Source organism: Mya arenaria, chromosome 8, assembly GCF_026914265.1.
Source record: "Mya arenaria isolate MELC-2E11 chromosome 8, ASM2691426v1".
Classification (NCBI taxonomy): domain Eukaryota; kingdom Metazoa; phylum Mollusca; class Bivalvia; order Myida; family Myidae; genus Mya; species Mya arenaria.
This window is the reverse complement of record NC_069129.1, coordinates 14136947-14164919: the sequence shown is the minus strand read 5'-3', so window position 1 is coordinate 14164919 and position 27973 is coordinate 14136947. Positions and strand designations below refer to the sequence as shown.

The following is a 27973-nucleotide window of genomic DNA, read 5'->3' as shown; positions in this document are numbered from 1 at the left end:
CAGGTAGCCCCGCAGTGCCGGGTGAATGCGGTGGTTTTGTCTTCGCTTTAAATATAGCAGGGAATGGGCCTTACCTACGGTCTCTGGGGTGCGGGGGCATTTGGCGGGGATTTTTCCACCTGTTCGTCCCAGCAGGTTGGGAATTTTAGCCGGGATTGGCTGGACCGAAAGTCAAAGTCCCCGCCATTCCCCGGACCTGGGGGGGGGGGGGGGGCGTGGTTACAATTGACTGGTGCATTATTGTCATCAATGGAGAATGGTGTAAATTAATCTTCAGTATCAAGCTTTAAAGGTTTTAATGTACAAACACACTGTTAATTTTTTATATTTATTTTTTACCAAGTGACTATAAAAACAGGTTGGCGCCTATTTCGTAGGTAGGGTTCGGGTAACCCAAACCAAATGTATTTTTTTAGGCCTTATGTGGCAATGATGTTACTCCATAAATCAGGAAATAAATTTAGGATAATACATGTATAAACATTAATCTGAGTGGGCAAACACTTGTATTGATCAGTAAATCGTTAGGATATGGGCATGTTTTCAATCAAACAACAAATATTTCAAGCAAAGGATGCCTGGAAAAACACATTTATTTCCATGAAGAGTTCATATGTACAATTATTAAATTCACAATGATGATTTTGATACAACTTGAAAAGTCACAAATTTTACATTACACACATGATAGCTGATAAAAATAGTTAAATAACAAAGCAATATGTTTCTGTTTCCATAACATTCAGTTATTTGAATAATGATTACCAAAGAGAATTATGATCATAAGAAAAACTATACAAAAATGAAATAAAGGATATCAGGTCTGAAATCCAGTAACATGTACTCAAAAACAGTGTTAAAGTAAATATTGTGTACAGAGATTCATATCATTTACAAGTCATGATATTACGGCCCAATATCTAAATTCTTTATAGTTTTAAGCAAAGTCTTCATATCAAAGTCAACAAACTATGCCTTCATAAAAAATCCTCAAACAATGTCTTTATATTTTAAGAATACCACTTCTGTTTTTTTCTGACTCCATATAATCTTATTATCATTATCATAAGGGTATTGCTTTACTGATAACTAATATGTAAAATAAATGACTGAAAATACGTTTCAGATAAAGTTATTGCAGTTTGTATTTTTGTTCTTTATTTCAACTAAAAAAAGGAAGTAAATTGACCAACTTGCTAAGGTGTTCACGTGAAGGTTCATAAAAAAGTCATCAGGACCATAATTATAACCTTGATATATCTTCAAATAAAGGTCAATAAACAAAATCTTCATATTAAGGTCAATAACAGGTTTAATTGGTCCATAAACAAGGTTCAAGTAAAATTTCACAAAGTGTTGTCATTTTTAGGCCAATAAATGAACACTCCTCATTGTATTGTCCATAAACTATCCCTCCTTCAAGCACCGATAAACAATTCCTCCTTTTAGTGTCCACGAACAATTCCTCCTTTTAGGGTCCATTAACAAAATCTCTATATTTTAGGGTCCATATACAGTATCCTTACAGTAAGGTACATTTACAGTGTTCATGTTGTGTCCATCTGCGCAGCCTGTTCTGCCATTAACTTGGCAATTTTATCCTCCTGCATTTTGCGAACTGCAAATAAATAAACAAATTCAAATTGTTGGAAACATGTGCAGAAGTGTTGCAGAGGTTAAAATTACATTTAACCCATGAAGGGACTAGACACGAGATGTCAGTACTTATCATGTGACTTTCACATGCAAAATATACAAACTATAAACTGGGAAACCATTATGTGCTGTTTTTAAATGGGTAAACTCAGGTGAGACAGGGACACAATATTCTTTAAATCATGTAAAATGATGCATTATCGTCCTCAAACTAGCTAGTAGTGATAATTCTTAGACTTGTTTTGAGGAAATAAAGTATAGCCGATTTTTAGACCGTTTCGTGTCTAGTCCCTTTAACACATGTTTTCAGCAAAATATAGCCCAAGTGGCTCAACAGTAAGACACACCGTATATATCCATGCCAGTCAGTCTGAAGACAGTTCTCCACTCAACACCTCGTGCTCATCTTGGTACATAAACAAGTGGGTAGAAGATACTGTCAGCCATATATGTTTAAACAAATATAGTCAGTACTCACACTATACCTTTCTTTCTGTGACGGCCAGCCTGATGACGATCCTCTTCTACAATACCTTGAACTCATTTGGTACTGTCTTGGTGCATGACGCAGTAGGTACACAATAATATAAAGCCATATATGTCAACACAAAGGTAGTCAGTACTCACAGAATACCACTCTTTCCAGTACAGCTAGCCTGAAGGTAGTCCTCTACATGAGGCAGTGGGTACCAGATACTATACAACCATATATGTTTAAACAAAAAAAAACATTACTCACAGTAGTCCTCTCTCTCCATGCCCGCCAACCTAAAGATGCACCTCTCCTCCAGTACCTTGTACTCATCTTGGTAAATGACACAGTGGGTGTCGTTTCGGATACCCACCAATGTAATGTTGCAGTTGGGAACACTGCTCCTACAATATGTGTTAACAAAAATATATATAAATGTACTTGGGCCACAATTAGAAAACACCATGTTTGGCTCAACCCGACCAAAACTTTGAGTGATGGATTTGAAGAAGGTAGGCACGGTAGGTTTTTTCAGGTGTTTTCTTTTACTTCCTTACCACTTAACTGTAATGAAAAATGGAGAAAAAATAAATAAGATCACTTGAAAGGCTTAAAAACAACAACTTTGTTTTATATATAGAAATATATTCAGAATATTTTTAATGGACTTCAAATGGTACCACTAACCATGTTGCAATTGGTGCTATTTTTTTTTCTTATTAAAGTGGTACTCTTATTTAAAATCAATACATGTACATAAAAATGTAAAACAAACATAAACCTTTAAGGGTTGGCAGCAATGCAAAAAGGTGATTGAGGGACCAATATTTTAAATGTTTTAAAAAAACAACTTCTATTTAGTTTTGAGGTTCAATATTTAACAAGCATGACACATATATCCGATGCAACAAGAAAAGCTGTAATTTTGAGTTGAGCATTTTTTACGAAATAATATTCTATCAGATTTCCAATCAAATTGCATTTACGTTTTACCGGAAAGGTCTTTAAACAAAAAGAATATGTTTGTGAGTCAAATTTATCGGAACTGCCCAATTAACAATGTCTTGTGGCTTTGTGTTAATTGCAGCTATTTTATAAAAGATATATGCATTTTTGTAACCCAGAAATGAATTTCATCAACGAAATTTCATTATCTTTCTGAATAACTTTCTTATAAAAGACATTGTTGGATAACTAGTCTGGGGCATTTTGGCATAAAAATGAAATACAAATGTTGACAGACCTTTATGTAATAATGTGAATGCTTTTTGATCCAAAATATGTTAAAATCTTTTTTTGTAAAATCTGTTTAACTCCTAACTTACGCAAAACATGTCGCCAAGAATAAATGTTACTCCCAAAAAAGATTGTTCCTCAAAGCTAAATAAACAGGTATTTTTCAAACGTTTTAGTTTTTGACCTTCCCCACCTACTTTTGCATCGCTGCCGGCCCTTAATTTCTGACTAAATAATGCATTTATGGAAAAATATCAATTACTGATAACAAGATTATAACCATGTATTTAATAGCTGAAATTGCACAAATTTTAAATGACTAAAGATTCACAGTGATCAACTATCACCTATTTATGTAGAAATACCGTGTTTTCTGCCACTTTCTTTCACATTAAACATGGTATCCTTCATAAGAACCATTGTTTTCAATAATCATTCATCCTCTTTAGTAAATTAAAACAATTATATTAATTGTGGTACTGCTTATTCGGAAGTACGAGTCCATCTTTAAAACAAACTAGAGATTGCTTTTTCGAAAAAGCCCATGTCTCCCCCATTGTGTGGTCGTAGGTGAGAAATAATCAATGATGGATCCCAAAATCAATAGGGGCCATCAACTAGTCATGACTAACTGGCATACCAAGTATGAAGTTCCTGGGTGTAAACGTTCTTGAGTTATTGAGCAGAAACCGGTTCTTCACCTCAAGGTCAGTGACCTTGACCTTTGACCAACTGATTGCAAAATCAACTAGACATCATGACCAACCTCACTTCAAAGTTTGGTGAACCTAGATCAAAGCATTCTCCTGATATTGCACGGAAATATTTTTTTACATTAGAGGTCACAGCGACGTTGACCTTCGACCTTGTGACCCCCCAAAATATAGGAGTTTTCTAAACCTCATGATCAACCTCCCTACCAAGTTTGGTGAACCTAGGTCAAACCATTCTCAAGATATTGAGCGGAAATGTTTTTTACATTGGGGGTCGCCGCGACCTTGACCTTTGACCTAGTGACCCCAAAAACAATAGGGATCTTCTACACCTCATGACCAACCTCCCTACCAAGTTTGGTGAACCTAGGTCAAACCGTTCTCAAGATTTTGAGCAGAAATGTTTTTTATATTGGGGGTCGCCGCGACCTTGACCTTTGACCTAGTGACCCCAAAAACAATAGGGATCCTCTACACCTCACGACCAACCTCCCTACCAAGTTTGGTGAACCTAGGTCAAACCATTCTCAAGATATTGAGCGGAAATGTTTTTTACATTGGGGGTCGCCGCGACCTTGACCTTTGACCTAGTGACCCCAAAAACAATAGGGATCTTCTACACCTCATGACCAACCTCCCTACCAAGTTTGGTGAACCTAGGTCAAACCATTGTCAAGATATTGAGCGGAAATGTTTTTTACATTGGGGGTCGCCGCGACCTTGACCTTTGACCTAGTGACCCCAAAAACAATAGGGATCTTCTACACCTCATGACCAACCTCCCTACCAAGTTTGGTGATCCTAGGTCATGCGGTTTTCCAGTTATCGATCGGAAACGAAGTGTGACGTACGGACGGACTGACGGACTGACGGACTGACGGACTACCGGACTACCGGACTACCGGACTACCGGACTGACGGACAGGGCAAAAACAATATGTCTCCCCCAGAGAGGGGGAGACATAAATACTTACATGTACTTTGGCCTGTAGATGAAGAGAATACATCCAACATCTGCAAATTAACAATGAACAATTAACCTAATACCTTGTAAGATGTAAAAATAAAGGAAGAAACTTATGGCTTCTGATTGTTGTTTTTTGTTTAAATGTCATGAACCTTGGTGATGACAAAAACCAGTCAATTTTCTTTATTCACCAACTCAATGGGAACTATTGCAATGGAAACAAGAGTGAGCATTTTATATTTAAGCTGAATCTTCCACCGGAATTAAGTGTAACATATGTATGATTATATAACTGAGAGATATACAGAAGTTTCTACCTGTTTCCTTCATGTCAGCTTGTGCTTTTTCACTGAGGGTGTCGATCTTTAACTTGGGATAGTATGCCAGCCTCAGCAAATCAGTCGAGTCTATGTTCACAATCTGCTTTCCCAGGAACGGATACAACATTGCCATGGCCTGCAACATGGTGAGACATAATTATGGTTCCACAAGTTGGCCATTACAATCACAATTATTTTTAATTACATTTTCATTTTTATTTTTTTAGGGGAGAGAGGGTCTAAAATTGAGGGGTGAATGTGGAAAATGTTCTATCTGCTTCTTTATTTTTTATCACTTAGAATCTTTATGGTGTCCCTGTTATTATTTCTTATAAACCTTTGACCTCTAAATTTTCCATAAAATTTGCTTCCATCATTGACCATGGCATGATTTTGTCAAATTCCAAGTTCTTCATCATAGACCATGGCATGATCTTGTCGAATCCCAGTTCTTCATCATAGACCATGGTATGATCTTGTCAAATTCCCAGCTCTAACACTTTAAGGAAGACGTTACAGGTACTAACAACAGTAAGCAAGCATTCAGCTGTTGTTTTTTTCAGTCAATCAAGGGGCATAACTTCCACTTTTTTTAAATCCAGTACTATGGGACTTTAACCATTATCATGTTTGTCATTGATAATATGTGTAAAAAGTATCATGTAATTGTCTTAAAAGTCTTGAGTTATAGCCTCATTTATAGCTTAACATGGCAATACCTCATTTATAGTTTAACAGGGCAATACCTCATTTATAGTTTAACGTGGCAATACCTCATTTATAGTTTAACATGGCAATACCTCCTCTTTTGCTAAGGCTTTTAAACCACAGATGATGGAAACATTCATTCTGTTCCTAGCATTGACAGTTATCTTAGCTTTCAGCTTAACTCCACATGTAGCAGAGTGTCCAAAGGATCATGTACTTCCAGAGATAGTTGGAAATGTGCACATCGTTATAATCGTAATAACTCAAATTAAAATACTGTAAAAAATTGAATATGTAATTCGATTATATAACATAAATTTCTTGCACAAAACTTTCATTATGACAAAAAAGTTGTATCTGTTTACAAATAAGTGCACTTCAACACCCAGAAAAGTTATATATGAAGTTAACTTATCAAAGGGAGGTAATAATAATCTTGGAGGACCCTATCCTCTATTTTGTTTACTAGCCTAAATTTGATATTCATTTAATCCTAAATGGGAAGCATATCATAATATATATCCAGCAATAATTTCGTGCCCCATAACTCATCTTATCCAGGTTGATGTTTCTATCTGGATATCATTTACCGTAATTCTGATTTCAACTACATTTGTAGCGTAGGCAGTATATCTTGACTTCTGCCAAAATAGAAAATAACATTTGACCACTAGTAGGTTGATAATTTGTATTCTTTCTGACTCCTAAACAACTGCTCGTGGTTTGAAATACACTCTTAATATATCAACTTCATAAGATTTGTCCCTTGTTTCTTATAATTGAAATACATGAAAAACATCTTTCATCATAACCCTGAATAATTTTATAAGACTTTTTTCAAAGGTTATGAAATAAAATCACCTTTTTTCTTTTTCTCTGTTATAGTGGTCATATCTTTACAACAAAGATAAAGTTAGTATCTAGGTTACATACTACTAAAGTTAACTTGTGTTAGTGTGAGAAAAAGTGTGCTTCGTGTTGGGCAAATACCGAACAACATCACTGTCCATATTCACAATTATTTGTCTTGAGTCTGAGTTTAAGGCTCAGAAAACTGAATTTTGAACTATTTCTATCTTTAATATATCATATTTTGACAAAAACGCATTCCTGATTGTTTTGTAACAGAAAGGGTCATCTTTACCATCTTTGGCTTTACTCTTGTTTTAGCATTTTGCAACAAAAGTTTTGCTTTTCCATGCCCAAGTCTTTAACTAAGACTCGAGCAGTCTGAAGTTAGTCAATATTGGTCCACGTCCCAATATCGCAGAAACCTCAATTTCAATCACACCTCATTTTACCACATAACACTAAAAGTTATCGCAGTTTTGATTTTACTCTCTTGCGTTGTCTACTAGTATATGTTCATTGAAAATTTTGGTCAAGATTCCAAACAAAAAATATTTTAAAGCAATTACTCAAATACAGGTTCTGCTCTAGAATTAATATTCTATGAAATATTGACTAAAGGTTTTATCAACAAATTCAATGAGAAAATATGTATTGAAAAAGAGCAATAAAATAATTTTAAACATACTTTGCGTTAATGTGGAGATTTGACAGTAGTATTTGTGTGATTTGGGAGCAAGAATGCTTGCACAGTGCTTACTTACTGTACTTCATTAAGCGATAAAATCATATGTTTCATACCCTTCATACATACTGAAATCTGGATAATTATCTCTTAATTTGGTCTCAAGTCAAATAGATTTCAGTTAACTGATTTGTCATCATACATTCACAGACTCTTTCCAGTTACCGATTTGTCATCATGTATTCATAGACTGGTTCATATGACCTGATTTGTCGTCATATATTCACAGACTGGTTCCAGTTAACTGATTTGTCATCATATTTCACAGACTGGTTCCAGTTACCTGATTTGTCATCATAAATTCATAGACTGGTTCATTACATGATTTGTCATCATATATTCACAGACTGGTTGGTTTTAACTGATTTGATTCCATATTCTACCAGACTGGCTCTAGTTACCTGATTTGTCATCATATATTCACAGACTGGTTCCACAGGAATTGCAACCTCAGGAAACTTGTAAAAGAATTTTGCGCCATACTCCTTCCCACACTAGATAAAAGAATAATAAATGGTTGATGATTTAAATGTAAAACACAATTAAAAACAAATCTTTGTCTTACACTCCAGACTTTAAATTGATTTATTTAAAGTGGGTTATTTTATTAGAACAATAGTACCTTATGCTTTGTTACAACAAAAAAGCTAAAAACAGTGTAAAGTAGTGTTTTTTTCCATTTATTTCTATTGACAATATCAAAATTAAAGGGACTGTGTCACAGATTGGCACCAAAAAAAGTTTTTTTCTGTAACAAATTTCAGGACAATTATCTAATAGAATGTGTTACGCTTTGATATCATTATTGTAAAAGTACCAAAATGTAAAAAAAAAATTGTATTGGAGACCGGGTTCAAACCCGCGTCGCCAAATTTGAAATTCAGCATCTTACTCACTGAGCTACAAAGGCTTATACTAATCGGGTGACATAATTAAGCTATAGACCTACCTCGTTAATATCATGTAATAACACCGACTTGCCAATCACCCATAAGGAATGAATTCTACCTGGTAGACATACCCAGTAATCTTTTTTTAATGGAAAAATACCAAATAACTGCTAAACTTAAATAAATTGTAAACTATGTGGTACTTCAGTTAGTCACTATTTTATCATATGCGAGTAAAGTAGCAGTAGTTTCATGCATTGTAACCATCAAATGTTAAAATCACACTTTTTTTCTTACATTTCTGCTGACAAGGTCCTTGTTGTGTTCAATTAAGGTCATCATAAGTGGCACGGAGTGGTAAATATCTTCGTCTGAGAAATGCATCATTGATGGGTCATAGTCTTCTGAGATCTTGAAAAAATCCCTGTAAACAAATTATTAAATAGTAACTTGATCAAAATTAACCCTTAAACATTAGGTAAATAAAAACAACAGCATAACAACACATTCAGAACCTTGTCAAAAACTACCACATTGTCAGGTAAAACTTATTTGATAGATTTCCTCTCTGGGTCATCAACCTTTAAGAACATAAAGTGGCTATTAGAACAAAACAGAACACAATTAAATTGAACTTTTAATGAGCCATGTTTTCAACTGCTTCTACAAAGACTAAATGTAGTATAAAATCTGGCTCAAAGAAAAAAACTAACAAACAGGTTCAGACCCTCACCTGATGGATTTCCACTCTGGGTCAGCTTTCTTCAGGAATGTCCAGTGGTTACGATACATTGGTATCAGCTGCCCGGGCTGGCAACTGGGAACAGGATAAACAAGAACATAAAGCCCTGTTCTGACAAATACATCAAATATTACGAGTATACACTTACAGTCCATATCATGTGCATTAATACATATTCACTCTAGGTCAATAGAACAGTTTTATTTGTACAAATTATTTCATAGATATTTTTCAAACTAATTATACACATGTATAAAAGAACATATTGTAAAACACGTTCCTGCTGGCATTTAAGGATCATTCTACTTGTTCACTTTTAAATGCATTTTCTTTAGGCTTTTATAAGATTTTGCTTTACATAGCAACATGGGGATGCTTTTATCAATGATTGTATCCTATGATAACTTCTTGAATTGTTTTTTTGCATCATTATAGTATTTATTTCCAAATAAATTGCGTTATTAGCCACGTAAGACACAGCTAGTTTGAAGTTAAAATAACTTTTTAAATTTGTTTAATTCCCTTAGGCCACTCCTTTTTTATTTTTTGGTTTACAAGAATTTTTGGAAAAAATGTCCACCGGGTGGTTGAAAAAAAAAAAAAAAAAAAAAAGAGGAAAAAAGTCACAAAACATACTCTTAAAGGATGAAAATCAGAGAACAACATAAAAACATTGAAAATTTATATCATTTACTTGACATTTTAAATTTTTAAACTGCTATTAATGCATGTTTTAAATTAATACACTCAAAGTACTAATTAAACACACAGTTTAAATCTTACATACTGTGCATATAAAACATCAATGAAATTGACTATAAAACATGTTTACATGTATAAACTACACTTTTTATCAAAGATACATTGAATATTACTCGGCAAGACATTTGTTTAGCTTTAAAGCTTAAGCAAAAGTGAATGCAGAACACTTAAAAACTGACCAATATTAAATTAGAAAAAAGGGAAGGCAAATTTTACGCTTTAAAATACACAAGAATTGCACTGTATTAAGACAACACATTACATTTTTTAAGCATTGTTTCAGTTATTTTAATATTGAAAAATGTCAATAAAGTGAAATAGTTTCCAAATTTGTAAATAAGGAAGTAATATTGTATGAAGACAATGTGCTTTAATATTGTGCAAACAATTCCTGAAAAACTAAAAACCAAACTAGACCTAGATTTGAGTTTTAATAACCTTTACCATGCGGGGTCCTAGTTGTGTGTAACCCAATCCATGCTAAGTCCGGATATTTTTGGACCGGGATATTTACCATGCGATGTTCAGCAAATCCATTTCAAATTCAAATTTTGCAGCAAATTACCACATCAGTACATAAAAATCACATAGCAAAATAATAAATCTAGCATGTGACTTAACTTTATGTACCAATGATAGTAACAGTGAAATCCATAATTATGTATCGGATATTTTCATCTTCTCCCAACTCCGCCAATTTGTGTATCATGCGTTCACAGGGCATCTATACTTCATGAGTGTTTATTTTTCATTTTAAAGAGTATTCCTTGGTTACAACAACAAATCTCATTTATAGTGAAATATCAAGTTCATTACAAATTAAAATGGACTTATTCAAAATAGTTTTCCGTGTTGTTTTATCTTAATGTTTTGCACACAACTCCTGGCATTAGTAAACGTCATTGACACATGTGTTCAACTCTTTCATTGTTTTTACTCTACTATTGACCCAAACATGAATAAACATGTAACCTAGAATAAACACGAGCTTTACATTGACTCAATGACAAGTATTTCCAAACCAGTTTGTGATTTAAAATCCATAAACACAACCGACCGAACTTGTGAAACTAGGTCACCGGTGTCAACTTAGAATTTTTACTTTCGATTACACCACTCACACTAAGTGCCCTGTTATTTGATATTTAACCATAAAATGTTATAAAATATTTTTTCTCATACATAATTTACAGATATTTGTGTCTACTTATTCGATGGCAGCCGCTGCCATTTATTTTTCATCTATAAACAACAATATTTTCATGACCTTTTGCGGGGAAAAACAACAATCACGTGACATTTATTGTTTGTGTCGGTTGTTAAATTTGCCAATGTATTTTGCTATTGTTATTTTAACAACTCCTGCATATTTAACTTAATTCTTTCAAACAAAGAATGACTGCTATCGTCAATTCCGCCATTGCCAACGGCGCTGCCATAACAGTTGACTGGCTCACATGCTATATCACTATAAATCGGCGAACACGGCTACGGAACAACAAAACAGTCGAGATCTACTGCATTCGTACTCTTATCTGTTCGTTTTTTTTCGTTTTGCACCAAAATCAATACGGTCGGGAAAATAATTTTGAAAAAAAAGTGAAATTCATTTTTTATTTTTTTTGTACTTTTCGGAAAATTAGACCCGCCGGTTTTGTAAACCAATTTATATAAAAGTAGTGGCCTTAGTGTGATCTTTAACTAAAATTCTTGACTTTAAGCTAATTGGTAAAATGGCCACATATATATAAACAAATCTATAAAAGCCAACTGAAATGGTGTAGTAGACTTCAATCTTTAAACTGTCCGTAAACAGGTTTGTGTAGGTGGAAGTCTACATCTACTTCAGCCCTACCTAGGGTCAATTTCCTGCTCCGGGGCCTTGTGGAAGGTCTTCGTCACCTTACTAGTGGTCTGTAACTTTTCATCAGTAGTTTCTGTGGTCCACTCAATCTCAGTGGGGTACAACTGAGAAAGGTGAGATAATTATAGGAAAGATTCAAGTGTGACAGAAAGGAATTCATCATTAAACTATTCGATGTTTGCATATATTTTTGGTTAAATCGCAAGTTTATAACTACCCTAAACATATAAAGTCTATGAATTTAAGAAGCCTCAATCTGGTTGTCAGGTAGACCCACAGTTTCTGACCAAGGGCTCCTAGGTTTGACTACCACCTTAAGAGTTTGTGAGTTTCGTTGATGGTCACCAAGCAGGACAAATTGGTTTTCTAACGTAACTTTTTCACAAATAAATAAAGTTCAAAATAGAATCTCAAACTCCTGTGTTCTGTGCAAAAAGTATACATATGAAACAGCACAATTTAATGAATCTGCTGAAACAGAGAAAGACAGCAATGGCCTTATCAAACATATTTCTATACAAAAATTGCTTCATCTATGGCAGTTTTCTAACCTGAGTCATCATTTCAATTACATAGCCATACTCCTTCAGTTTCGGTTCCTGCGGTGGGCTGGTAGCCTGCAACTTATTCGCTGCCATCTCCTCGACAATACGTTCTGCAAAGGAAACATTTTAAGATTATACAAAGGTAACATTTCAATTGGTAAATGTAACAACTCAGATACAGGATATTGACAGAGCCAAATAAGTATGAATGTACAGTCGAAACCCTTCGGCTCGATATCTCAGGTACAGGCAAAAAAAGTTTGAGCCTCGTCAAGCCTCGCAAATGTCAAGTCAATCGGAAATGCTTATAAAGAGTAAAAAAATCGGTCCTTAAAATCCAGTTCGAGCCAACAAGGAAATCAAGCCAAAGGATATAGATCTCCTTAAATTTAAGTTCAAGCCAATGAGGAAATCAAGTTAAGGGATATAGAGCTCCTTAAAATCCAGTTCAACCAATGAGGAAATCAAGCCAAGGGATATAGAGCTCCTTAAAATCCAGTTCAAGCCAACGAGGAAATCAAGCCAAGGGATATAGAGCTCCTTAAAATCCAGTTCAAGCCAACGAGGAAATCAAGTTAAGGGATATAGAGCTCCTTAAAATCCAGTACAAGCCAACGAGGAAATCAAGTTAAGGGATATAGAGCTCCTTAAATTCCAGTTCAAGCCAACAAGGAAATCAAGCCAAGGGATATAGAGCTCCTTAAATTCCAGTTCAAGCCAACGAGGAAATCAAGCCAAGGGATATAGAGCTCCTTAAAATCCAGTTCAAGCCAACAAGGAAATCAAGTTAAAGGATATAGAGTTCCTTAAAATCCAGTTTGAGCCAAATAGGAAATCAAGCCAATGGATGTAGAGCCAACACATTTTGATTGTATATGTAAATGGACAGAAAACAACTACATGTCAAGTTACCTTGATTGGATTTGGTTTAGAGAAGTATGCCGCAAGTTTGTAGGAATATTGCAAGCATAATCTAGTAAAAAGTATTCTGTAAGCTTTTCGCTAGATAGAAATAGATCGGTGCTGCACCCTGTCCTTTTTTGATAGCATCTTTCAGCTCTCATGGAAACAAGGATGTGCATTCTTTTTTCTTTATAGTATTTAATGCTTTTTTTTTTTTTTTTTTTTTTTTTTTTTTTTTAAAACTTATAATATGATTATAAAAACATATAAACTAAACATATTTGGCACAATAAACCAAGTATTATTTCAATAAACAGAAATCCTAACAATTTCTATGAAAATTTATTAAGTTGAGGTTCTGTTTAACACAATGGATCCTTTTTACCCTAGTCTCTCTTCTGCAGCACTCTGGCCTTTTTAAAATCAGGCTTAAACTCTTTTTCAGTTAAATACTCTCCAACTTTTAACAAAGACAATTCTAATTCTGTCTAATACAGGCATGAATAGAAGAAATACTGTCAGTTAATTCCTGATTCAAGAATCCTTCAACCTACATACATGCCATATTTCAAGAAGGTTTCTCATAAGTTTTTTTTCAGAAAACCAGAAGATTTTACTCTAAACCTAAACCAGGGAGCTTTGATATATCATCATTAAATTCTCAGTATTGAGTTTATAGTTTGTAAGAAAATGTATCGTACAAACCAATGCAGTATCCGTTTTCACCAATCACACAAAAACAACACATTTTTTTGTACTAAAAACATCCTCATCTTCTGCTGGAAGACTTGGGGATGGATCTAAATGCCAGAGATATGGCATATATGAGTAGTAGTAGTAACAGCCCTGCTTGTCATACCCTGGATCCAGGGTAGTTCAGTTGACTTTACAAGGACAGCACAGAAGAAGCCGGCTGTGTTGTTGTCATGGGGCAGCACACGAATACTGAAAGAAGGATGACAGGATGTGGTGTTACATGTGAATTATGGTAAGTATTTTCATGCTTTAGTTAATACTTTTTTTAATTGATCTTAGATAATGTATATGACAATTTTGCATAAAAAATAAAACAACATATATTTTCCAGCTTTCTTTCAGCTACCAACCTTAATTTTCAAGCAGATAAGAGCTTAGCCTAGGGTATGTGAATACAGACCGAGGTCATGTTTTCAATCCAAAGACATGTAATATCAAAGATTTTACAAAAATCAGAATGATGCTGCCACATTCTTCAGAGTTGAAAAGGAGAATTCATTGTATACCATCTCTCCATATGGAACGCCATGGCCTCCTTGATGGGTGGGGGAAACACACTGCAAGGGAACAAATTCCGGAACTCTTCATCACCTTCCTCGTAGCTCTCGAGCATACGCCCACCAAACATCATTACCTGGAATTGTGGGTATATATTTGTTAAACTTAAGAGCTAAATTTCAAAATCTCTAAGTCAGTGCACTGCCAACAGGCTGTGAATACTTTTATGGCTTTTCAAATGACATTTACGCAAAAATGATACAACAGAAAGCTATCTATTACAAACAGAACAGACCCACATGCTACAAACACAGTGGTATGAAGATAGGTCTGCGAAAGGGGGCTTTAATGGTACTCTTTGAAAAAGCCTAACAACATTATTTTTTATAACCAGGTATATAAAGACAAATGACCCTAACTAGTATGAATTCACATCAACAAAACATGCAATTTGATGAAGATCTGAAATTGTAATATGCTTACTGAATTTTACAATAGATAGTATGCAAATTCTACCCAGAATATATTTAAATTATTACCTGTGTAAAATAAATGTCATAAATGGACTTGGAATAATTCTGTTTTGTTTTTCCCCAATAGATTTAACAAAGAGATTTTACCCGATTTTTCTATCTATCTTATTGTATTATTTTACAGTAAAATTCAGTAAATTCTAATTTTTTCTATTTTAGTTTATGACCAGCATGAAGAAACTTACCATTCACATCTCCCCCTGCTGGCAAGACTTCCATGAATACTTGAGTTTTAACTGTACAAGGTAGTACAAAGACATACATAATATCCTAAGTTGTTTCCATCGGGTGAATACCAGACAATTCAAAGCTAACCACTGTTAGGCAAATCACAGGGGCACGTTTCATTAAATAATCTTAATATAGTTCATCTAAGTTGTAAATAAAAAGTATCTTAGTGTTTCCTGTAAAAGTATTCTGGCGAAAAGATCGAATTGAACTCAGTCAGCCTGATCACTACTATTTTAAACCAGCCACTTAGACCACTTGCCTTCAGAGACAACTGATAATACAGGGTTATTGAGTTATTGAGTTTTTAATTTCTAACATGCCATTTCATTGGAAATAGAATTGTCTCCCCTGCCTCATAAACATTTTATATACATGTACTTACAAAATTCATAAAAATGATATTTTGTCAGTCAATTTTCCCAAGGTATGCATGACATGTAACAGAAGAACTTTGGATACCGATGAAGTTGAACTCAGAGAGTTGAGGGAATGAAAAAATTATCTGTTGCCATGGCATTAGTGATTAAAGATTTTTAAAGGAACAACTAAGATGACTTAATGAAACGAGCCCAAGAGTAACTTACCCAAACAGTGAAGTAATACCATCTTCAATGATACAGTGTATACCATTTGGAAACAACATAATGGTGGAAGACGGGACGGTAATAAAAACCATAGGACCAGGTCGGTATTAAACACTGTGAGTTCATTGGACAACATGTCACATGACATATAACTGCCAACTGACAACGTGGACTGAAAAAGGGCCAGTAAAAGGGGCAGTTTTAAGACCATCATAGCAGTTAGAGGGCCATTATAGTGATTTAGAATGTAACTCCCAATTCCTCATCTTGCTTGGAACCTGTTTAAAATTGAAGCAAAATATTAAGCCAATTAAAATAACACGAAAATCTTGAAGGAGTATGGTCATAAGTAGTCATAAAAATATCCTGGGAAAAAGAATAACAAGTGACTAAGCTTGACTAAGCTTTCACCTTTTTTACTGGTATGAATCATTAACAACTTCCTGCCTTCAAAAAAAGTACAATTTTACAGAAAATATTTATTTCCAATAAGTAATTTCTCAAAATAAATAAGAAAACTTCTGATATTACCTGATTATTTCAATGTCAGACATAGCCCTAGTACAAATCTCTTAAATGATAAGCTGAAGAAAGTGTGAGTTATAAATCTATTTCCTGGTCAACTACTGCCTTCTATCACTATTTTTTTTGTCTTGAGGTCAGGTGTGACTACCGTACCTTCCAGTTGGTCAAGCCCGGGCGGACCTTAAAGTCGGTCAGTCGGGGACGACAGTCCACCAACTCCACTGACCCTGCAGTAAAGATAGAAAAATAAGAAACTAGTGAAAATATATATAAATTGTCATTACTAAATAATACAACCCCGCTACCACAATTTACATACAAGGAGCGTAAAACAAAAAAAATGAGCAAAGTAACATTATGGATAAGCTCAAAAAAATTACTCCCAGACAGGTACAAATGATGACTTTGAGAGCCATAATTGTAAATACACTTACCTGCAGATTCTTTGATCAAATCCATGACAACGGCCTCATTTTCAATAGGGTTCATGGTAGTTGTTGTGTAGAGAACTTGACCTTTGACCTTGACCAGCTCAAGGGCACGTCTCAGAATGGCCTTCTGTTCACTGAGATATGCAAAGCATAGGTAATTCATTTTTCCCTATATATATTATGAGAACAAAATGTATCTGTATCTAAGGCTAAATTTTACTCAATCTGCACCTCTTATACTAATGATACATGAAGAATCTGTTTGTTGAATGAAATCACTTCATTTCCAGGACTTTCACAGCCATTTAAAATGTCAGCAAGATTTTGTTTCCGAATAAATTATTGAAAAAAATACCTGTGTAGATGCAGTGACTTGTTGCAATTCCAGCTCTCTTGTAGAGAGACATTCTTTCTCATTGTACCATCAGAACTGAAAATAATTTCTCTCATAATATATACTGAATACAAGAAACGCCGCAATGCGACGAAACCAGGTTTTTAATGATTGACAGGAGAACTTCAGCCTGTGTCTGTTTTTCTATTTTTAGTAACAGTGACCTTGACCCTAGGGATCCCAAATGCAATCCATTGAAAGGTATCGATAAACTCTTCCTTTATACCAAGTTGTGTCAGGATATGTCAACCCTAACTTAAGTTATTCAGTTTCAACCATTTTCTATTTTTTGTAACAGTGACCTTGACCTTGAATCTAGGGACCCCAAACGCAATCCCATGTATCCATAAACTCTTCCTTTATACCTGGTTTGGTCAAGATATGTAGACCCTGACTAAAATTTAGTAACAGTGACCTTGACCCTAGGGACCCCAAAACGCAATTCATGAAAGTATCCATAAACTCTTCCTATAGACCAAGTTTGGTCAAGATATGTCAACCCTAACTAAAGATATTCAGTTTGAACCATTTTTCTATTTTTAGTAACAGTGACCTTGACCCTAGGGACCCCAAATGCAATCCCATGAAAGGTATCCATAAACTCTTCCTATTGACCAAGTTTGGTCAAGATATGTCAACCCTAACTATAGTTATTCAGTTTCAACTGTTTTTCTATTTTTAGTAACAGTGACCTTGACCTTGACTCTAGGGACCCCAAATGCAATCCCATGAAAGGTATCTATAAACTCTTCCTGTACACCAAGTTTAGTCAAGATATGCCATCCCTAACTAAAGATATTCAGTTTCAACTGTTTTTCTATTTTTAGTAACAGTCACCTTGACCTTGAACATGCTAACCCTCTAATGAGTCAATATGTATTTAATGTTTCAATTGTATCTGGGAATGGTAGATTAATTAATCGCCAATGGCATGAAATGCAATCCCATGAAAGGTCTCCATAAACTCTTCCTATAGACCAAGTTAAGTCAAAATATGTCATCCCTAACTATAGTTAATCAGATTTAACTGTTTTTTTATTTTTAGTAACAGTGACCTTGATCCTAGGGACCCCAAATGCAATCCCATGAGAAGTATCCATAAACTTTTCCTATTGACCAAGTTTAGTCAAGATATGTCATCCCTAACTAAAGTTTTTCAGCTTCAACCGTTTTTCTATTTTTAGTAACAGTGACCTTGACCTTGAACCTAGGGACCATAAACGCAATCTCATGAAAGGTCTGCATAAACTCTTCCTATAGATCAAGTTTCGTCAAGATATGTCATCCCTAACTTAAGTTATTCAGTTTCAACCGTTTTTCTATTTTTAGTAACAGTGACCTTGACCTTAACCCTAGGGACTCCAAACGCAATCACATGAAAGGTCTCCATAAATTCTTCCTATTGACCAAGTTAAGTGAAGATATGTCATCGCTAACTAAAGTTATTCAGTTTCAACCGTTTTTCTATTTTTAGTAACAGTGAGCTTGACCTTGAACCTAGGGACCCCAAACGCAATCCCATGAAAGGTCTCCATAAACTCTTCCTATAGACCAAGTTTGGTCAAAATATGTCAACCCTTACTAAAGTTATTCAGTTTCATAGGTGAGTTTGACGCGGCCCGGCCGCCCGCCCGCCCGCCCGAACAACGACGTTCGCCATTCTAATAACCAGGTTTCACTATGTGAAAACCCGGTTAATAACAAGAGTACCACTGAGAGAATGCAAAACGCTTGTCTGTTGTTTTATTTCATTGGAAAGGGGCATAACTCATTTATCATAAATACCAGATTTCTGTGCATTGCTATAATTGGGTTCATTGTCTCTGGAAACATGTTTTCCTAGTTTCATTTAAATATCTTGATTTTTTTTTGACTTTTGGCCTAGGTTTACATTTTTGCACAATGATGAGGACCAAGGTTATGATGATACCTCAACATAATTTTTTCAAATATAGCCAACATAAAATATTGCAATGCAATTCTAAGAAATTCAAAACCAAAACAATGGTACTTTATATCTCAGTGTTTTAGCCAGGAATTAAAAAGGGCAGGGTGGGTCAAAAAAAAGGGCAGAGTGGGCCAAAATAGGGGCATGGTGCTTTCTTAAATGGGAAAACAATGCGCACAATATTAGCTTTGTATTGTATCTTATCGAAGTACATGCATGTTCATGCACACATTGTAGTAATATCCCTACAGATTGCTCTTAATTCTTCTTTCTTGTTCATTTTCACTTCAGACACTTTCTTTACCATCTCGGGTTGTTATCACCAGGGCTCTTACAAGGCTGAATTTTTGGGGAGAAGTCACTTCTCCCACCAGTCAAATTAGGGAGAAGTGGTGGGACTTTAAGGAGAAGAGATACTTATCGTAGAACCTGAGATAAATATTGTGCCATGCCACAAAACTTTAAATTCACATTTACTTTGATTGCTTTTACTATCAAAAGTGTACTTGTCTAGAGTCTCCTTTTTGCAATGTAAAGTTTACCTCCAAAAAGCGTCTAAAATAAAAACAAAGAATTTGAAACAATCAGAATGGCCTTATATATGAGCTGTTAAAAACATTTAAGTGCAGGGGGCAAATCTTGTTTTGGTACGATCAGGATAGGGTACGAATGTCACATTCAGCTTTGCTGTTGTTTACTTGTCTTTGGTTAAATAAATTTCAATATGCTGACATTTTAAAACAAAATGACATTTAAAATCTCTATCCTTCATGAAAAACTCACTAATACTTAATAACAGAGCTAGAAAATCGAGAAATAAACTCCGAAAAATGTTATGACAAAATGGCGGTGACTCACCGAATCTTCTACTTTTAAACATTGTACAAATGAGGAAGATACTGTAAGTAAACGCTATATAAAGCAAATAAAAAAGTTTTGAGATTACAAATCAGATTTTCATTATGAACATTCAACACAAAAACCATCAAATATTGGTCATGACGTTTTGAGTATTTCATTTTCTTAGTGCCACCGTCTGTTTTTCAATGACCGTCTGCTTCAAACGAAACAATGTTCTAAAAGGTGTGCCTTGTTTTTACACTGCAAGTATCAATTGTTTACTAATGCTTAACAACATTTTTCATCAATTCTTCGCCTTTTCTATCGCAATTTAACAAACTTTGAATCATTTGACCAGTGTCTTCTCTGATTGGTTAACATGGGACGTTTCGATAATTGGATGATAGAAGACACAATTATGCAATTAGGAGATTACCGATTATAAATGGCTAAATTAATTAAATTTGGAACAACATCAAAGATCGACATTTAAAAGTACATTTTCGATGTCTCAGACAAGGAATAATGTGTCATAATGAACAGCAATTAGCACCCTGATTATAAGCGTGAATTACCGTTAATCAGACCTGCGGTGATGACGGTCATGTGTCTTAGCACGCACTGATCTGTGACAGATTAGGAAACGGTGACATTGACCAATGAAATACTTTTAGGGCGTAACTTTGTGATAAACAACGACCTGAATGGCCAGAAGGGCGCAGGGGGGGGGGGGGGGGAAATATGACAGGGGCAACAGGGCGTGGTCAAAAAAGGGCAGGGCGGGCCACCCTTCCATTCCGCTTTAGCTAAAACACTAATTATTCTTATCAAATCTTAATTTTAACTCCCAGCCAACCAGAGAGTGGAAATAAATGATGTTGATTAAACCACATACCTGCATTTAACATCACAAATCACCCTGTCATACTTCAGTGCATTCTGCAAGTTCTTCTGTAATTGGGTAAATATACATGTATCATTAAAACATAAATCCTCAAAAATAATAGAATGCTAAAAAAAAGCCCAGTCAATTTATATAATGCAGCAAAAGTCCATAAACACATTTGAACTAAACCCATGCCTTCATTTCATTTTTCCCTGAGGCAACTATAAATTAATTACTAGATTTTCATCCCTGCCAGCCCACTCTTTTTACTGCTGTACCTTAGATTTTATTGACTCATATAAAAATGTTGAACTAAGGTCTGTACATGTATTTGCGTATCAGTCTGGTACTGTCTGGGAACGGCCGTTATTCATACCCGACAGTGTCGATGTATTATATTCACATATCAGTCTGGTACTGTCTGGGAACGGCCGTTATTCATACCCGACAGTGTCGATGTATTATATTCACATATCAGTCTGGTACTGTCTGGGAACGGCCGTTATTCATGCCCGACAGTGTCGATGTATTATATTCACATATCAGTCTGGTACTGTCTGGGAACGGCCGTTATTCATACCCGACAGTGTCTATGTATTATATTCACATATCAGTCTGGTACTGTCTGGGAACGGCCGTTATTCATACCCGACAGTGTCTATGTATTATATTCACATGTAAAAAAGGAGAATTGTTACAATAATGTTCATGATTCGTTTAGAAACACATGTATATGGCCCCTTATGCAATTAGAAAGAGCATAAACACATCAGGGAAACATTCATCTAAGAAAAATAAATAATAAAATGTCATCTCCTGCCCCCATTTAAAAAGTCAAACTTGGATGAAAATCTAGCAATTATTTTATATTGGCCTTATCTACATGTGTTTGCACAAATTCAGTTTTTTACAGGATGATAACACAAACCGTTTCTATTCAGGGCATATCTAGTAGGACACAAACCCCCACATAAGTTCCATTAGTTGCTGAAGTGAAAGGAGGTTACAGCCAAAACTTGCAAAAATGGTGAAAAACTGTACAGGCAATGGCCTGCAACTCCTTAGCTGGTGTGTTACATCAAACTTGCCGATTTGCAAATGTGAAATTCTTACCTCACTGCTAAGGTAGAAATCAGGAAATGAGCGGGCATCAAAGTTGGCAAAGGCCGTCTTCAAGCCAAGAACCCACTGCATCAACATCCCACTCCTGGCCCGGTACAGGTCATTCATTATCAACAGGCCAGCTGAAAATGAAATAATACATGTGCATTGATATCTGCAGTGACTGCCAGTCTGAGAAACTAACATAAGCAAAATAAGGTGAAGTTCTATGCCAGGAGTGAGTCCCTGTGTATGGTAGGTTAACAGCCAGCTGATTGGCCATGAAGTCAGGGGAAGCACACATGCCCAGCAACACATGCTGAGGCTGTATGTCAATAATGGCTGCTGGAATCATACTCCATGGTAGGGGGAATTAACATTACTCACCCTGTGCCTGGAGTGGGTCTCTGTGTAGGTTTAAGGCCAGTTGACTGGCAAGAAAATCTGGGGAAACACACATGTTCACAGCACATGGTGAGGCTGTATGTCCATCAAGGCTGCTGGCACCAAACTCCATGTTAGGGACAATCAACATTACTCACCCTGTGCCTGCAGTGGGTCCCTGTGTAAGTTTAAGGCCAGTTGACTGGCCAGGAAACCTGGGGCAGCACACATGTCCAACACCACATGGTGAGGTTGTATGTCCATCAAGGCAGCTGGAACCATACTCCATGTTTCAACCATTTGGACCTTGTGCTGAGAAAATAAAAAGAGGGTAATGATAGCTCAATATGAGTACCATACTTCACATCTTTTAATAAGAACGCTGAATAAAGCCTAACCCAGATTTTATAAAACAAGAGCGCCAAAATGGCCCTTCATTGCTCATCTGATTAAAATTAAAAGTCAACTAATGGTTATTAAGGATATTGGTAAACAACCACTACATGAGGCCACATACTAATAATCATAAGTCTTGGCTTAGATTCAATCCTGAGCATTCATACAAGAAGCATTCTGAGTTTCAGCAAAGACTTATCAGCAAGTTAATCACTTTCCATTAACATTACCCTGAACTGAGAGCCTAGCCATCACTTATTGCATCTCTTTGATCTTGTTTACAATTAAACAATAAACATCCAGTGATGAAGTTGTTCAGAATTCATTGAAGTTTAAGAAGGTATAAATGATATTACTGTGTCTTATATATAGCTGGAGAAAAGCCATTTGTGCAACAATCCTGGTAAAGGACCACTGCATGAGGCTGCATACCAAATATCAAAGGTCTGGGCCTTGTGGTTTCAGAGTAGAAAATTTTCAAAGATTTTAGTATATACATGTTCAGAAAACTTATGACCCCAGGGACATAATTTGAATAATCTTGAAGCAGCATTACAAATATTAGGAGTCTGCAGGCCCATTGGGTTTCTGAGAAGATGTTTAAATTTTTGAAATGATGACACTTGACATTAATTGATCACTTCATGCTCAGGTGAGCTAATGATGGGTGCTAGAGATTTAACAAGCCAAAAGGAATGAGGACAGAGAACAGGTGTCACAAGTCACAACAGCTCCCTTCCCGCACCTTAATCTCAGGTGAGCTTTCAAGTCCAACCTTTGCCCCACAACTTTATAAGCTGTGTCAAAGATTTATGACTCTGACAGTCTGTCAATGGTTTATTGCTTGAAAAAAAGAGGTCAGAGTGTTCTAGTGGTTAAGGGTGTCCGCCAGCTGCTGACCCTTTAGTTTTTAATGTATCATTTTATCACTGTCACATTCATAAAGACACCACTTTACTCATGTAACCAGTTTATTCAATTTAGCACTATACTCAAGTAACCACTTTACTCAACTTAGCACCATACTCAAGTAACCACTTTACTCAAGTTAGCACCTACTCAAGTAACCACTTTACTCAAGTTAGAATCATACTCAAGTAACCATTTTACTCAGGTAACCACTTTACTCAAGTAACCACAACTTTACTCAAATAATCATCATTTTAATTAAGTTACCACCACTTTACCCAAGTAACCACCACTTTACTCAAGTAACCACAACTTTACTCAAGTAACCACTTTACTCAAGTTAGAATCATACTCAATTAACCACTTTACTCAAGTTAGCACCATACTCAAGCAACCATTTTACTCAAGTAACCACTTTACTCAAATAACCATCATTTTAATTAAGTTACCACCACTTTACCCAAGTAACCACCACTTTACTCAAGTGACCACTTTACTCAAGTGACTACCACTTTACTCAAGTGACCACAGGTAACCACCACTTTACTCAATCAACCATTATACTTAAGTGACAATTGTACTCAACTAACCACTTTTTATAAATAATCACTGCATTCAAGACCAATGTACAATGTACTCAAGTAGCCAATGACTCAAGTAACCACTTCACTTTAGTCAAGTAACACTTCACAATACTCAAGTAACCAATGGACTCAGAAAAACACTTCATTCAAATACACACTTTACTTATGTAAGCACTTTACTGAAGTAACAACGCACCTCTCTCATCGATGAGTTGATGAAGTCATCAAATTTCTTCAAACCAAGGTATTTGTCGGCCTCCTCTTTGGGGACGTTTAGACTCCAGCCAAGCTCATTTGGATACCTGGGTAACATAAGATAATTATTATTTATAGTTTTCAATACTATGAAACAGGGGGAAGGAACAGATCATCAAACTTCTTCGGTCAAAGGTACATGTCTGCTGCCTCCGTTGGGGTTTTAAGGTGTCAGCCAAGCTCATTTGGGTATCTTGGGTAACATAAGATAACTATAAAGTACAGATCATTGAAATTCTTCAGTCCAAGGTAATTGTCTCCATCCTTTTTTTTGGTGTTAAGAATCCGTCAAAGCTCATTTGGGTATCTAGTATCATTGAAAAGATAATTATGATGTACAGCCTTCTCTTCTTTGAAACCTAACTTAATTAACAGCAAGAAAGAACATGTCAACAAACTTCTTCCATCCAAGATTCCTCCTCATTAGGGATATTAAGGTTCCATTTATTGGGTTGAACTTGGAAGTGTCATGACGGTGTCATAGTTGTCAGGGTTCTCTCAGTGATTTGAAAATTTATCACCACTTTTTTACAAGGGGTCAAGGAGGCAGCATTAGGCCCCTGTGCTGGTCATGGGCAGCACTGTGATAGGGTTAAGAGGAGGTCAAGCCCTCCCCCCTGAAGCTCCTGGGGTTTCACAACTTATTGACCAGTGAAACAGAAAATTCCAAAATAAAAAAGCTCTCACAACATGCATATGCATAAAATTAGTAAAAGAATTAAACATGTATAATGATAGTACAGTATATTTTACATAGTGCCTATAAGATAAAAGAACCATAAACCTATTATTCCATTGATTTACATTCAAAATCTTACCATGGCAGAGGAGCTAGACTGACATTGGTCTTTGAATCAATCGATAGTTTTCCCAGGCTTTCCACAAGTTTTGACTTCAAGTACTGAATAAACACCCGGGTCTGGCTCGGCACACCAGGGATTGTATCAATGTGGGAGGGGCAGCTTGCATAACTCTCAATAAATCGGAACGACAGTGGAATTGGAGCCTTGCAGAACTTGAGGAAAGTATTCCACTCGGTCTCCTCAACAATATTTATTTCCTGTAAAGACAAAAACAAAACAAAATATTCAAGTTTAAAAGCTTCATGTACAATAATCAGTTTAAACATATTTTTATGCAACCAAACCCAAGCTTTATATCTTCAACTGTTTCAGGACATATGTATTTTCGTTATTTTTGGATGTTAAAAAAATATTTGTTAACCTCACACCTACGCACCAATACCCTAGAATAATTTACTTTGACCATTGGGTAAATATATCACAAAGTCAAGTTGATTCAACATCCTGGTGCCTGTTAAGTTTTTTTTCACCTTATAGAATGTTTTGAACTGTTCAAGTGGGTCTACAACTGGAGGTCTGAGAGCCCCAACATCTTCTGCAGTAATGACACGTCCATCCACAACTTTGATCACTGCTGGTGCTTTCTGCTTTTGGTAACAGAAAATATAGAATTAAACATTAAAATACTCAAAAATCCTGACAGTGACCATTCATTTAATCCACGACTTTTATGCTGAGACCTTCTTTCATGCATCTACAAATGAAACACAAGTGTGTATATAATGCTGTTGTTTTATATACCCTGCTTTTGAAATGTTGCATGCTGCTGCATACACACACACACATGTATGAGACTTCTTAGTTTTGCAATAGATATTAATCCATTTGTTTGTTTTATTTCTAAAAATCATCAATCCTAGCACTTGACTAGAAACCATTATGCACAGACAATAGTGTTGCTGTATTAATTTGCTAAACCTGATAGCAAATTTAAACCATAGTCTGAAAATATGAAAAACTTTTTACATATCTGTTTGATTTATTTCTGTACTAAATTTCTAAAACGGTAGTGAAAAAAGGAAAAACAGATCTATATACGTTGCGTCACCTGTGCTTGTTTAGCCCCCATCCTGTTGCCAGGTCCTTGCATCTTGGCCTTCTTGGCCTGAGGTCGGCCTCTACCTCCACCCGGGTTCATCGTAATCCTTAGAATATAGATAAATTAATTATACATATGTGAGTCACAAATGAATCCAACCCATTAACAATACTTCTTGACTTCAAGTTATGTAAAATTATATCTTCTCTTTTCCTATGTGAACTTGGACTTTTATAATCGCTCCAATTTTCAATCATCAGCTTATTTAAACTTGACATTAGATACAATTTTTTTTTTAAAAAGGATGCCTGTTTTGTGTCGCTTAAGTTGAGAGCACTTCGTCAGAGCGCTCATCATTTCCGCAACGACATGAGGAAAGATAAAGAGCCAGCTCTTACTTTATATACCCTTGCATATAATTTGTAGTAATTTAGTGCTCAATAATGAACTGTTATCACCCCAGTTCTGACTTGAAAATGCACTGCTATCATTCATTTAGCATACTTTGAATACCAATTGCTTCATTGTTAGTGCTATAATATTATATATTAGTTATTTAATCAACCAATGACCAATATTCAGATTAATTTAGTGCATTGGATTCTTATCCTGCTAGTAATTTAGATCTATGTGAACGAAGAGATGTATCAATGCTATACAATCAAGTGCACATGTACTTAAGCATAATTACTTCAGCTAGTTAATTATTGTGGGCTTTATTCATGTTAACACTTTAAAATATTGTCGTCGTTTTTGATTATTTAAATACATTGTTTGATTTTTAAGCTTAAGTGCTGCAGAAAAAGTAAACACAATTTTGATTTTTATCTATTTCCATATTGCATTCTTTTCCTTTTTTATATACTGTATGATGATACAGTGGTCGAAATTAGCACAAGCCTGCAAGCCCTGCACTGGTAAAATGTCTTCCGGGCTTGCTCAAATTCTGAATGTTATATAGCAAGGCTTGCTTTAAAATATGATTCCATGCAATAGTATAAGAATTCAGGCTTGTTCATCCAAAAGTCTAGTTTCAATGACTGATGATAATTAGTTTGTCACACATTGCTTTTGTGCATCAGAGTATTATCAGTGGTGGTGGTGGTGGTGGTGATATCCAAAGCATTGTTATTCTATCAAATATGGCCTTAAAGAGTTTTGTTTCTTGTGACTTTTCCAATGAGTCTAAATATTGTTCCAGTATATGTTTTAACACTTGATGTATCCGAAAATCACTATCCGGATATCAGTTTTACATTACAAAAAGTATTACAGAGAGGCTGATTACAAATATTTATGTACGGTTGTGATGTATTGTGTATAAATAAATATATATATATAAAAATAAAGTACTGACGTGCTATCGTAAATATAAGACTGTAATTTATTCCAAAATCCTTCGTCTTTGTCTTCCACAAAACCCAATATCAACGGCAGCAGACAA

General features: G+C 35.4%; 1 protein-coding gene across 1 annotated transcript; it reads right to left on the bottom strand.

Moving 5' to 3' along the window:
• Positions 1 to 362: 362 nt before the first annotated feature.
• LOC128243335 (RNA cytosine-C(5)-methyltransferase NSUN2-like) lies at positions 363 to 27965 on the bottom strand. Its single transcript, XM_052961043.1, has 22 exons — positions 27887 to 27965; positions 26539 to 26635; positions 25961 to 26074; positions 25446 to 25687; positions 24569 to 24674; positions 22642 to 22795; positions 22112 to 22242; positions 21008 to 21063; positions 17286 to 17360; positions 16934 to 17064; positions 16653 to 16726; positions 14635 to 14762; positions 14232 to 14317; positions 12476 to 12579; positions 11916 to 12028; positions 9290 to 9373; positions 8854 to 8980; positions 8068 to 8160; positions 5362 to 5500; positions 5052 to 5091; positions 2396 to 2532; positions 363 to 1618 (listed from the first exon to the last, which is right to left on the bottom strand). The coding sequence occupies exons 2-22, from the start codon at positions 26626 to 26628 to the stop codon at positions 1548 to 1550; spliced, it is 2295 nt and encodes a 764-aa protein (XP_052817003.1). The 5' UTR covers positions 26629 to 26635; positions 27887 to 27965; the 3' UTR covers positions 363 to 1547.
• Positions 27966 to 27973: the final 8 nt, after the last annotated feature.